Source organism: Asparagus officinalis, chromosome 8 (genome assembly GCF_001876935.1).
Source record: "Asparagus officinalis chromosome 8, Aspof.V1, whole genome shotgun sequence".
In the NCBI taxonomy this organism is placed as follows: domain Eukaryota; kingdom Viridiplantae; phylum Streptophyta; class Magnoliopsida; order Asparagales; family Asparagaceae; genus Asparagus; species Asparagus officinalis.
The window spans coordinates 51,624,933-51,639,080 of NC_033801.1; the positions used below are offsets into that span (position 1 = coordinate 51,624,933).

Here is a 14,148-nt window from a genome sequence, read left to right on the forward strand (position 1 = left end):
GGTAGAGATGGGTTCATTTTCTTTTCTTTATTGTTCATGTATTAGACTCCGGGTTTGGTACTTAGGGACTTACAATTTGAGATACAAGATATATACATAAGGGTTTCCTTGTTTGGATTATTTCGCTCAACGTACATATGCTTGTGTTGTAATTTCCTAAGTACTAAAACCCATTATTGTTAGGATAAATGAATTTAAATTATTATGTGTTAATTGTATTTTTCCTATACAATGAGCCCTATCCCTTGGTGTTGGTTATGATGTTGCTCGCTAGCGCTTTGACGCTCGTTGTCCCTCCCCCTTTCAGGTAATGAGCCAGGAGCCCGGAGAGTCACAAGTTGATGGTGATGCATTTTAGCTTCAGCTGTCTATTTAGTTATATTTTTCTTTTGAGCTGCACTGTAGACTTTGTTTAGACTTTTGAGGGTTTTATTCTAGAAGTTGTAAAGGCTGTGTGCCTTATTTTCCTCTTGTCAGATAATTCTTGTATTTGAGACTTGTTGAGTACCTTAGTTTATTTATTTCAGATATTGACTTGTACTTCAGTATGCTAGATGATGGGATATCAATTTGATCTCTATTATTTTATCTGTTGATTTCTATATTATCTTTTACCTGCTTTTGTACCTACACCTTTTATTGACTCTACTAGAAAGATAGTAATTTGTGATGGTGAAACATGTTATTGCAGGGTGTGGTGCATGACAGGCTTGACATTCTTGGTTTTACCTTGGACTGCAGCCTTGTGTGAACCCAGGGGCGTCACATGCAAGATTAAGGATAGCACGGATTGTGAAAAGATCGAAAATAATCCTAACACCCATCACTATAGAAAAAGCTACAAATTTTCTATCTGGATCAATTTCCCATCCAGAATAGAACTCATGGACTAATGAAATGTTTGCTTTTATTAGGGGTTTAGTCATCATGCTCCTAAGACCTACTGCAGTTAACATGGTGATTGTGGATTGATATGTATGTAATGCACTCATCTGAAAACCCCTCTCAAAAAGTATATTAAGACCCACAATTCTGGCTAAAATAGTAGGTCTATCTATGTCGGTATCAAATGGATCAGAAGATGATAAACTTGATCGGGATTTCTTTCTGGGGGGCATCTACAGAAAAAGAAAGAAAAGAAAAGAAAAAAACATTTTAATAACAATTTCAAATATATATATATATATATAGGAAAAAGTGAATCTGTGGTGACTCCGTAGGCTTGCTCTGAGGATGCGCGATCTGGGCGGTTTATTATAAACCCAATATAGAGATCTGAGCCCTTCGTTGAAAATCCCATCCCCCTAAAATCCCTACCCTTCTCTCATCTCTCCCGCTCAGATCACCTCCCGCCTCCTCCTCTCCAGCGTCCGAAATCGCCGCCGGAGCTCGCCGCCCCCGATCAGCGTCGCCGCCGGCTCATTCGGTCGCCATCACCGCCCCCCTCCTACTCACCACCGCCCGAAAGCACCGCCGCCCAAGCTCGGCCAAGCCCTCGACGTCCTCGTTCAGCGTCGCCGCCATCGAGCTCAGCCCTCGTCATCAGCCACACCTCCGACGACATTCGAGTTCAGCCCTCAGGTTCATCGTCGCCTCTGGAGCTCGACCAAGCCCTCGACGTCAGCTCTCATGGCTTCGAACAAACTGAAAGCATCGACATCTTCGAATTCTTCAAAATCAAAGCCTACCTCTTCTAAATGCAATAATCCTCCAACTTCGTAAGTAATTTTTTTGAAGAAGTTCAAATGTTTGTGTTAATATGCGTCGGAAGTTGAAATTGCTGCCGACGCCTACTGATGTCTGTGTCAACAAGTCATTGCTTGATTAGATATATCCCCTTGCATGTGTTTCTCCCCTTCCCCAAATCGGCTATGCATTATATAGTTGTTTGGTTAGATATAGAAACCCCGTATGAAACTTTGTCTGTCAATCTAATGATGAAATTATGATATTTTATCAGAGTGCCCCTGTCATATGCGGTGGTGTTGTAAGCCATGATGTATAATGTTTGTGTTAATAAACTTGTTAATATGCGTCTTAATTTGCCCAAATATATTTAATTTTTAACTCTTTCTGAATTATAATTTTGTTGTAAGTCATGATGTATAATGTTTGTGTTAATAAACTTATTAATATGCGTCTTAATTTGCCCAAATATATTTAATTTTTAACTCTTTTTGAATTATAATTTTCTTGTAGGGCTAAGATAACACACTTGAGAATTCCGGCCAATTTGTGTTATTTTCGAGATTTAATTGATAAGCCAATTAGATGAAAGACACATAAAAGCCCTACAGACGACACCTTTTCACAACTTTCTCAATATACCCACATCCTTGAGCAATGAGCAAATAGCAATTGATTGCTTGATTCAAAATTTTAATCCCGATAAATGCTCATTCATGATTGGGAATACAAATTGTGTATTCGGTATTGATGATATTCACCGAATTACCGGATTACCAAAGGAGGGAATTCCGATAAAAATGAGTGGGGCAGCGACTAATACAATCTACACCTATTTTGTAAAGAATTATAAGAAAGCCGATGAGGAAAAGAAGGCGGTGATTTCGGGGATGCGTGATAGAATGGCCGAGATGATTGTAGATATGATTAATGAAGACCCTATAATATGTGTGAAACTTATTGTGGCTTTCATTATCGGCTTCATATTATGCCCGCGGACATGTAAGACATGTCCCTTGTGGGCATTTAGATATGCGGCGCAGTTATCAACTTTGCATAAATATAATTGGTGCCATGCGGTGTTCACTCTTCTTTGCAAAGAGATGAGTAAATCAAAGAAGTCTCTTAGTATGCGGGAATTAGGTCAGCGCTCAAATGCCGGGTACATGGGTGGTTTTTCCTCCGTTTTACTGGTGAGTTACATGAACATTATTTTGTATATCTTTTCATTTTGATAATGATTATTGTTTATGCACATGCTAATGTGTAGTTTCTTTTTTGTAGGTTTGGTTTTATGAAAAAGTAGGGGAATTAGATTATACTTCAGATGTTGAAAGGTTACCGCTGCTCTTTTATGTGAAGAGTACTAGAAAGTGGAGGAGGACTACTATGAACAAATTATATAGAGTCCTGAAGTTGGTTACGGATAATGGCCAAGAGAATACTCCTCTTATTCATACGGCATCGCCAATAGTATTTGTACATATCGTTGCTCTAATAGTTCATTATTTTATGTCCCTTTTGTTAGTATCTATGTTTGCAACTATAGTATACGTACTAATACTAGCTTTTTTTGGTCAAATAGGAATCAAGGAAAGCTGAATTAATTTTCTTAATTGCGGAGAAGACGTACGAGTTGAATGAGCTCACTACAGAATTACGAGAATTAGAAGAGCGTAGTGCTAGATGCCAAAAAAAACCAAGGAGAAAGAGGATGACGGAAATGTAACTGAAGAAAAAAAATCAAAGAGGATATGGAAGCTAAGGAATATGAGAATTTGGAAGGAACTGGGGAAGCCGATTTATGTGATGACTTTGTGATGAGCGCAAGAGACGTGAGAATTTTAGAAGATGCTCGGTGAGTTTAGTTTTTTAAATTTTCTTGCAATTTTAATTTTTATATTTTCCATATAATTCTTGTGTAACTCTTTGTTAATTATATGCCTTCTCGACTCTATAGAGATGTTTCTCAAAAAGATGAAGGTGGTAATGAGAATAACAGAGAAACGCCATCTATCAAACGGGCTGTCGGAAAGAGGGAGAGGAAGGATGGACCCTCTGTTACTTCACCTTATATGCCTCTAGATCAACCAAAGGAAGGCACAAAGAAGAGACGTGTCATCCAGATATTGGATAGTCCTGATGGGAAAAAAAAGTACAAAAATGAAGAAGGCTTCATACCTACATCTAGAGACTATCCAGGTAAGGCACTGGCGTTTGATTATGAGAACAAATTAATTGAAGACTTTCTACAATCGAGAATGAACAGGTAACTGTTACTGACTTATTCTAATAATAATCTTTGAATTTACTTAATTCTAGTAGCAATTTTCTCACAATGTACTTGCATATAGTGATACGTACATTTGGAAGTGTGCCGAAGCAAGCGTATCTCGCTTAGATGCTTATATACTATTAACGGGAGGTGAACTCAGTGACGATGTAGGTTCTAAACAATTGTGTTATTGATTGTTTGATGTTGTATATAAAATAATTTATATTAACTATTTTATTCATTCATGGTAAATTTTGTAGGTGATCGATGCATTTGTTATTCGGCTTTGTAACAAGATTGAAACAACTAATAGTTATGATCGAAAGATACATGTCACAAGACCTTGGCTTGGAGTAAGTATATCCTTGTTTTTTTCACTAATTGGTGAATATTATTATTATGTTATCCCACAATGTTGACATTATTGCATCTTTTAGCAAGCATTTCTAGAAGGAAATCTTGAAATGGTGGCAAAACGAATGAAGGAAAATGTTTCTCAGCAGAAGTTCTTGGACTGTAAAAGAATTCTGATCCCGATTGTCAGCTCCGGACATTGGCACCTGGTAGAGTTAGTGAGAGAGGAGAAAAAATTCTATCACTACTCCTTAATCAACTCCCCCATTTATATCGCCGATGCTGTGAAATTTAGAAATAAGTTTATGAGTTTCATTGATAGTAATTGGGGATTGGGGAAATCGGAGCATCATGGTCTTGTGTCAATTGTCGTGCCACAACAAGGACCGTAAGTGTTTCATGCATTTCTAATTTCATTTTCAATATTGTAATATTTTTCCCCTAAATGCAGAATGTTAGATTGCGGGATCTTTATGATTGAATTCATTAACAGCATTGTCGAAAAACGGTCGATAACAATTTCAAAAGGAGATTGTGCAAAATATAGAGCAAAGTTTTGTGTTGCTCTTTTGTATGCACGCGATTCACCTTTTTTGTAAATATTATTTAAATTTTCTCCAAGGTTTTTGTTGTGTATTCAATGTTGTATGTATGTTCATGTTGTTAATATGTTGTTAATTGTTTTGCGTGTACATTTACAGACAACTACGTTGTTGTTGTGTGTTGTAAGTATTTTCATGTTAAATGAGAAGTGAACTAGGGCTAACATAGCCACCAGAGCAAACACTTGTGCTAGAAATAACGCCAGCCCACAGTAGAACTAACTCGAGAAGGGATAGAACTAACAGGAGGGCAGCTAGAACTAACAAGCGTGTGGTAGGGCTAACATGGACACCAGAACAAACACTTGTGCTAGAAATAACGCCAGCCCACAGTAGAACTAACTCGAGAAGGGATAGAACTAACAGGAGGGCAGCTAGAACTAACAAGCGTGTGGTAGGGCTAACATGGACACCAGAACAAACACTTGTGCTAGAAATAACGCCAGCCCGCAGTAGAACTAACTCGAGAAGGGATAGAACTAACAGGAGGGCAGCTAGAACTAACAAGCAGTGAGGTAGGGCTAACATGGCCACCAGAGCAAACACTTGTGCTAGAAATAATGCCAGCCCGCAGTAGAACTAACTCGAGAAGGGATAGAACTAACAGGAGGGCAGCTAAAACTAACAATCATGAGGTAGGGCTAACATGGCCACCAAAACAAACATTTGTGCTAAAAATAACGCCAGCCCGCAGTAGAACTAACTCGAGAAGGGATAGAACTAACAGGAGGGCTGCTAGAACTAACAAGCTATGGGGTAGGGCTAACATGGCCACCAAAACAAACACTTATGCTAGAAATAACGCCAGCCCGCAGTAGAACTAACTCGAGAAGGGATAGAACTAACAGGAGGGTAGCTAGAACTAACAAGAAGTGAGGTAGGGCTAACATGGCCAACAGAACACACACTTGTGCTAGAAATAACGCCAGCACGAAGTAGAACTAACTCGAGATATTGTAGAACTAATAGTAGGACAGCTAGAACTAATAAGAAGTGATCTAGGCCTAACATGGGCAATAGAACAAACACTTGTGCTAGAAATGAAGCCAGCACGAAGTAGAACTAACTCGAGATGGGCTAGAACTAATAGGAGGGAAGCTCGCGTACTAACTAGGAGTGGGCTAGGGCTAACATGGCCGCGTGAACAAACACTTGTGAGTAGAACTAACTCGAGAAGGGGTAGAACTATTCAGGAGGGCAGCTAGAACTTACATATCCAATAGAACCAAAACTTAAACTAGAACTTAAAGTTATCTGGAGGTGGAAATAACACGAGATCAGCTAGAACTATCACATTTAATCTAGAACTAACATAGTCATTAGAACACAACTAGAACTAACATAGGCATTAGAACCCACATTTAAACTAGACCTTGCGTGTTATCTAACACGAGAATGGCTAGAACTAACACGGAAACGGCTAGAACGAACATTAACCCATGTAGAACTAACATATTCAATAGATCCAACACTTAAACTAACATTATTCACTTGCACTTGGCTGTGAAGGTTACCGAGATATTATAGGTTTGACTGCATTAATTGTTTTTGCATAGTTCCCAAGGTTGAAGAGTTAACTCACCTTGCAAAAGTGCAGTCCCAAGGAGGAGAGTTAAGATAACCTGGTCCGGAACCTATCCCCACATCCCACGCGGCAACATCACCATCCCCAAAGCCTGTTCAACCGCAAGATAGGATTGATTACCTTTTCGGCGCAATCTTTTTCGGATCTCCCCATCACCGGCTCTTTGTAGACTCTTCCTCATTTATTTGTAAACCCCATACTTTTACCCTATCCCCTACACCTTCAAGTTCCCCTGTATATATGGCATTGTAAAATCATGGCTAGTTCATGTACATCCGATGAAGGTCATGGCCTGCCTGGGACGCACGCTGATGTGGATCTTGGATATCCCTCACGCTGATGAAGATGTTATCCCCATTGTCTTTGCTCTTAGTTCCATCAGTGGGTGAATATACCTGGCTCCCTTCAAAGAGTTTGTACATTAACGCCCAGTTAAGATTCATAAGCGCATGGAATACGATCAATTCAGATGGGTCATGCGTGAATCACATGGGGAGGCATGCAAATGCTGGAGAGAATTGTCCTCTGGCATACGTTAACACTCTATAGCTATACAGTGTTAACGTAAGCCAGAGGACTATCTTTTTGCTAGCATTCGCATGCCTTCCTAGGTGATTCACGTATTGACCCGTCTAAATTGATCGTATTCCATGCTAGCAAAGACACAGATTGTACATGCAGTTGACATTACTTTAATACAAGGTTGTTTTGTTAAGTCATCACGTTTTATTGTAAAGATTATGGACTGATTGTATTGTTATGTTTGGCGTTGTATTGTCAAGCTTATGGATGGATTGTCAAGGTTATGTTTTGGTTTTCAACGTCTCCGATTTATTGCGAAGTTTAGCACTCTGTTGTCAAGCTTATGGACTGGTTGCGTAGTTTAGCGCTCTGTTGTCAAATCTAATATGTTTGTTGTTATGCTTATCTGTTGTTTGCATTTAATTCTACTGTTGTTGTGAAGCTATCTGTTGTTTAGTCTTTGTATTGTTAGGCTTATGGACTTGTTCACAAGTTTAGATCTTGGTTTGTATTGTTAGTTCCAGCTTAGTCTATATTCTTCTATTGCCCAGATTCGAGCGGAATCAGATAGAAAATGACCAGTTTGTGCCATGTTAGTTCTAAGTTATGCCATGTTAGTTCTAACTTATGTCTTGTTGGTTCTAACTTATGTCGGTTCTAACTTATACCATGTTAGTTCTAATCTACACCATGTTAGTTCTAATTGTTGTTTTCACTGTAATTTCTCCGCCCGAACTCGGAATGAGGTGATTTAAGATTTGTTGAAAAGCTGTTGAAGAGTCCTACAACTTTAGCAATTAGAACTAACATGGAGAATTGACAAACACTTGGGCAACGTTTTGTACCTCATTGCTATTTATAGATTCGTGTTAGTTATAAAATTGTAAGTGTTAGCTGTAGTTTAGCTCGTGTTAGTTCTACCTTATTGTTAGTTCCAGCTTAGTCTATATTGTTCTATTACCCATGTTAGTTCTAGCTGTCCTACTGTCAGTTCTATTGGACTACTTCGTGGTTCTGTTAGTTCTAACACGATTCTGGTTAGTTTTAATAGAGTAAGTGTTAGTTCTAGTCGATACCCCGTTTGTTCTTTCCCATTTATTGTTATTTCTAGCTTCGTGTTAGTTATAATACAGTAAGTGTTAGCTTTTGTTTAAACCGCGTTAGTTCTACCTCATTTCTTGCTATCTCTAACTTCGCTTGTTCCCAAGAACACAACTATAACTAACATAGGCATTAGAACACAGATAGAACTAACATAGGCATTAGAACCCACATTTAAACTAGACCTTGCGTTAGCTAACACGAAATATGCTAGAACTAACACATAGGCATTAGAACCCACATTTAAACTAGACCTTGCGTTAGCTAACACGAAATATGCTAGAACTAACACGAAAACGGCTAGAACGAACATTAACCCTGGTAGAACGAACATATTCAATAGATCCAACACTTAAACTAGAACTTAAAGTTATATGGAGCTGGAAATAACACGAGAATAGCTAGAACTATTACTGGAGAAGCGAGAACTTACAACAACTAAGCTTGAACTAACAAAGACGATAGAACTGTTATTTTAAAAATATAATATAATATATAACCATAACAATTTGATATACCAAAATTATTAAATAAATAATTATTTGAAAATAATATGTAATAATTATAATAAAATATAACTCATTAAGTACAATAGATCCAACACTTAAACTAGAACTTAAAGTTATATGGAGGTGGAAATAACACGAGAACAGCTAGATCTATTACTGGAGAAGCGAGAACTTACAACAACTAAGCTTGAACTAACAAAGACGATAGAACCAATACTTTAACTATAACTAGCGCTAGCTGGCGATAGAACTAACATGAATGCAGTTAGACTTAACACGGCAGATGATAGAACTAACAACATCTAAGCTAGAACTAACAAAACCAGTAAAACAAATGACTTAGGCTCCCGTATGGATACCATGGTGTTTTTTGAGCTAAATCGTCTTCAACCCAAAAACGCAACACTTTTTCTAAACACCTAAAATAAGTTTTAATTTTGGTGTTTTGGTTTTGAGTTTGAGAATGTGTTAATATAATATCTAACATAATATATTAAATGTAATTAATATAGAGTTAATATGTTAATGTAATATCTAACATAATTTATTGCTAAAATATGTTAATGTAAAAATAATATATTCATAATACCTATTTATATATATCGTAAATTATTAATATATTATTAAATTACTATTACTAAACTCAGCCCTATTAAAGACCATAATATATTACATAATATTAAAATATTTATAATATATTAATTTATTAATAACATACTAGTCATAACATAATATTAACATTATTAATATTTCAAGTTTTGTACCCATTTATACACGTTTTGTACCTACTTAGGCACCATTTTGTACCTCTTTGCTCTGTATTCAAATATTGTACCCACTTAATCAAGCTTTGTACCCACTTAAGAAAGTTTTGTACCAACTTAACCAAGCTTTGTACCTAATAATGCCATGATTTTATTTTTGTACCCACTTATTCAAGTTTTGTACCCACTAATTGCTCGTTTTGTACCCACTTAATACTGTTTTGTTCCTCATTGTTCTGGGGAAAAAAATTAATTCAAATTATCATCCATACATGATTAATCCATACAACCACATTATCATCCATACATACATAAATCTTAAGGGAAAAGTGAAAAAATAAATTGTGAACATTCAACCGAAACACATGCTTTGTTTTGGCCCTCCGTAAACTTTGTTTTGGCGATGCCGTTAACTTTCTCGACCTCCACCAGCAACATTTTTGTTCTACAAAAAAAAATTGCAACTTTATCATGACAAATGCAAAGACATTGAAAAATATTAAATCAAGATTGAGTATAATACCTTAGCTAAAGGATAACTCGTTATATAATGTCCTTTTCCCTTACAAAACCCACAAAATCTTTGTTTTTTTATACTCTTTTCTTGTGCTATCTCCACTCCCGACTTAATTCTAGTAGCATGTGCTGGTCGTCCCTTCGTGGCAACAGGCTTATCTGGATCACGAATAGTGATTTGAGTTGCTTCCTCTATAGAGATGGGTATGGATGAAGTAGGCATCTTATTGCTGGCATTGCTCTCATTTCCATTGTCGTTATGTTCCTTCTCAATCTTGGAATTCTCAACTTCTTCAAAAAATGAGTCTAAAAAAGCACTAAACTTATCATGAAGTGTACTTGAAGTCAATGTATCTTCTAGTGCCTTGTTACATCTACTCCTAAGGGCCCAATGTTTAATGATAGATAGTTGGTCATCACTATTTGTAATGCAATTTCTAACAACTCCGCAACCAACATGTCTTGCTTTAATTGTCCATCGTTGCATGATATATCTTGATGGAATTTCTAATACTTGCTTCTTTACTAAAATGTGCAAGCTATGTTTGCATAATATACCTTCTATCTCAAATCTCGCACTAGAGCACTTAATTCTTTTTTCTTTGGATGTATCAAAAACAACATGATGCTTTACTATCTTCTTGCTTTCAGCCTCGCTATTTATATTCCAAACGGCATAAGTAGCACTTGCGCCGTCCTTCGACAACTTTTCATGAAGCATGGAACTATCCTTGAGTTCTTTCTGAAAGATAGTAAACAGATTCTTCGTATAGTTCTCCCGAGCTTGTTTTTCAATGGGATGTTCAATTATCAATGTAGGAACTAAGTTTGTAGACTTAAAATCTTGCTCAAGTTCAGCGGCTCAGCGAGCTCTGACAACATTATCATACTGCTTAACAAAATCATGTAACTCGGTATTTACATTCACAAAATGATCAAAAAAAGCATTAATTCCCTCACTCCGCTGAGTAGATGTCATTCCTGCAGTAAAAGTGTCTTTAAGATACACTGGAGCCCAATGATCTTGATGATTGTATAAATTTACTAACCAACTCCTTTTATCTGCACCATATTTGTCCCTCATTTCTTCCCAACGCTTTTCAAATTTTTCTTCCGATTTACTCCAATACCATTTGTTATACTTTATAGAAACATCCTCACCATAATCATTATGCATTGATTGAAGATTTTGTAAGGCATTCCTACGAAGGTGCCAAGAACAAAAGCGATGGCGAGTTTTAGGAAAAACTTTGTGTATAGCACCACACATAGCTTTATCTTGATCAGTGATGATTGTTACTGGTGTTATACCCGACATACATTTTAACTATTGGCTAAATAACCATATAAACGTCTCCTCCGTTTCATCGGCCAATAACGCACACCCAAATAGAGTAGACTGTCGATGATGGTTAACGCCCGTAAATGGTGCAAACGGCAATTTTAAATTGTTCGTTCTATATGTAACATCAAAGCAAACAACATCTCCAAATTGCAAGTAAGAAGTCCTCGACCTACCATCCATCCAAAAAACACTTCTCATCGTCCCATCATTTTCTAAATCAAGTGCGAAGTAAAATTGAGGATCAGATACCTTTTTCTCTTGAAATTGACGAACTATGTTCACGCACTCATGGCCGACGTTGTTTCTTCGTTTAAGTCTAAGTTGTGCTTGGCATTCTTGTTGAGTGAGAGAGCCTTGTTCATTGCCATGAGCAACGTCTACAACCTTACAAATGGCAGAAGGCCGTAAACCTTGATTGTCAAGAGTATCTATCAACCTTTTTGTCGATTGAGCTCGATGAAGTGTCCGATGTGAGTAGTGCTTCTTTACCCGAGTTGGGGTGGTTAATGGATGACCATTATGCTTACTGTTTAACTTTCGGACCACCCATTTTTCAGTGCTTCTATCAAGTCTAATAATCATCCTTACGTTGCATCCACATCTTGTATCGAACTTTCGAATTATAATCCGACCATCTTCTCTTTTATCTTTTAAAGATTTAAAGCCTTCTTTGTCACATACAAATATTCTAGATAGGATTGCATCTTTCTTTCTTGACCAAGTTGTGTGACCCTTGCGAACACCAAATCCCTTAAGTCTGGCGTATGCATTGTAGAAATTATAAGCTTCCTCATGAGTAGAGAACTCCATTCCGATATATGGATCAACGCTGTTTAAATTATCTTCACCATTTTCAACGCCCATAAGCTCATCACCATTCTCCTCATGCTCGGATGCCTATAAAAATAGAGAAACAAAACTCATGCTAAAAGACAACTATTTTGGTATATGTCATTAGTTAGTAGTACACTATAAACAATAAGATATTATCACTTGAGGGGGAAGCCATGTTGTAGATAGTAGATCATGGTCCTGGCCTTTATCTTCTTCCATTGTTGCCTCACGTGAGAGAATTGGTGGAGTGTCTATACAAGCTATCAAATTATCACATATAAGAAGTTCAAAATCGCTCAAAAAACGTCATCAAGTTGATCTTTCAATTTCACTAAACAATTTCTAAACGATAGTTTAAACCAAATTTAAAGTTTATATCCAATTTAACAATACATGGCAAAAATAGCTCTAAATTATCCGGCTCGTAGCCATAGAGTGAGTGCTGCAAACCAAGTAATGTATGAGCTGAAATTAAAAGGAAGAAGATAGATCCAAGGAATATGCATGAGGGAAGATAGAACCTAGAACCATCATGAAATCCACTAGATCTAACAGGAACGCCAACTAGAACTAACATGCCTCGTAATAGAACTAACATCATCTCCATTAGAGCTAACATGCATCCCGGTAGCATTAACATGCATTTCAGTTAAAACTAACACGTTAATTTAGAGCTAGCTAACATGCATTTCAGTTAGAACTAACACGTTAATTTAGACCTGATGCCTTACCTCGGTGGAGGCGAGCTCGACAGCGGCGAAGTGCGATGAGCCGGCGGCAACACTGAGCGGGGACGGCAAGCGCAGGCTGCGGCGATTTCGTGAGGTGGAGAGGAGGGGGGAGGTGATGGCGAGGATGACGTCGAGGGCTTGATCGATCTCCGGAGGCGGCGATGAACCTGAGGGCTGAGCTCGAATGCCGTCGGAGGCGTGGCTGATGACGAGGGGTGAGCTCGATGGCGAGGACGAGTAGACGGCGATGACCCGGCGGCGACGCTCAGCTGCGGTGATCTCGGGCGCTGGAGAGGAGGAGGGGAGGTGATGGCTAGGGCAAGGGGACGGCGGCGACGCTGATCGGGGACGTCGAGACACAGGCCGAGCTTGGGCGCCGGCGCTTTCGGGCGGTGGTGAGGGGGAGGAGGTCGGTGATGGCGACCGAATGCGCGATCTTGAGCCGGCGGCGACGCTGATCGGGGGCGGCGAGCTCCGGCGGCGATTTCGGGCGCTGGAGAGGAGGAGGCGGGAGGTGATGGCGCGATCTGGGCGGGAGAGATGAGAGAGGGGTAGGGATTTTGGGGGGATGGTCATATTCTTAATTTGAAATCACTTACCCAATTAAATGTTCAAAAATTTTGGGATTTGCATAAAACACCCTAAATTTTTTCGGTTTTGCATAAAACCCTCAATTAAATGTTCAGATTTTTGTACAAGATATCCTCAATTGAATTCATATTCTTAATTTGAAATCACTTACCCAATTAAATGTTCAAAAATTTTGGGATTTGCATAAAACACCCTAAATTTTTTCGGTTTTGCATAAAACCCTCAATTAAATGTTCAGATTTTTGTACAAGATATCCTCAATTGAATTCCAAGTTCAATTTTTTTGTGTTATTGCACAAAACTCCCCAAGAATTTTTTGGATTTTGTATAAACCGCCCCCCCCAAATTTTAGATTTTTGGACAAAATCCCCAATTGTACCCTCAATTTGTCGAATTGATCAATTTTTTTTATCATGAATCAATACCAAACTATGATAATAATCCAAAACTATTCGTGATTTAATCACCAAATCATCCATGAACCCATTCACATAAGGAAATTACAAGATCAAGATAGAAATTATACCTTGGAAATGTGTAGAGGTGGAAGAAAGCAAAGATCCGAGAAAATTGAAGAAGAAGCCCTCCAATTTCTCTTGATTACGTGAGGGTTGAATGGTGGATTTTTTCTTTTTTCTGTTTTGGGAATTTTCGGGTTGGTTTGGGGAGATGGAAAGAAGAAAACAAGGGAAAGAAGAAAGGGGGTTAGGGGTTGCGGTTTTAAATGCAGCAG

At 38.1% G+C, this 14,148-nt stretch overlaps 2 protein-coding genes across 2 annotated transcripts; one reads left to right on the forward strand and one right to left on the reverse strand.

The window, feature by feature from the left end:
* On the forward strand, nt 3,099–4,707 carry LOC109821240. The gene is made up of 6 exons (XM_020387422.1): nt 3,099–3,165; nt 3,272–3,544; nt 3,647–3,955; nt 4,041–4,128; nt 4,222–4,314; nt 4,399–4,707. Exons 2-6 carry the CDS (start codon nt 3,441–3,443, stop codon nt 4,705–4,707), a joined length of 903 nt encoding a protein of 300 aa, XP_020243011.1. The 5' UTR covers nt 3,099–3,165; nt 3,272–3,440.
* Nucleotides 9,808–11,232, reverse strand: LOC109821241 (protein FAR1-RELATED SEQUENCE 5-like). Its single transcript, XM_020387423.1, has 3 exons — nt 10,837–11,232; nt 9,922–10,656; nt 9,808–9,843 (listed from the first exon to the last, which is right to left on the reverse strand). Exons 1-3 carry the CDS (start codon nt 11,230–11,232, stop codon nt 9,808–9,810), a joined length of 1,167 nt encoding a protein of 388 aa, XP_020243012.1.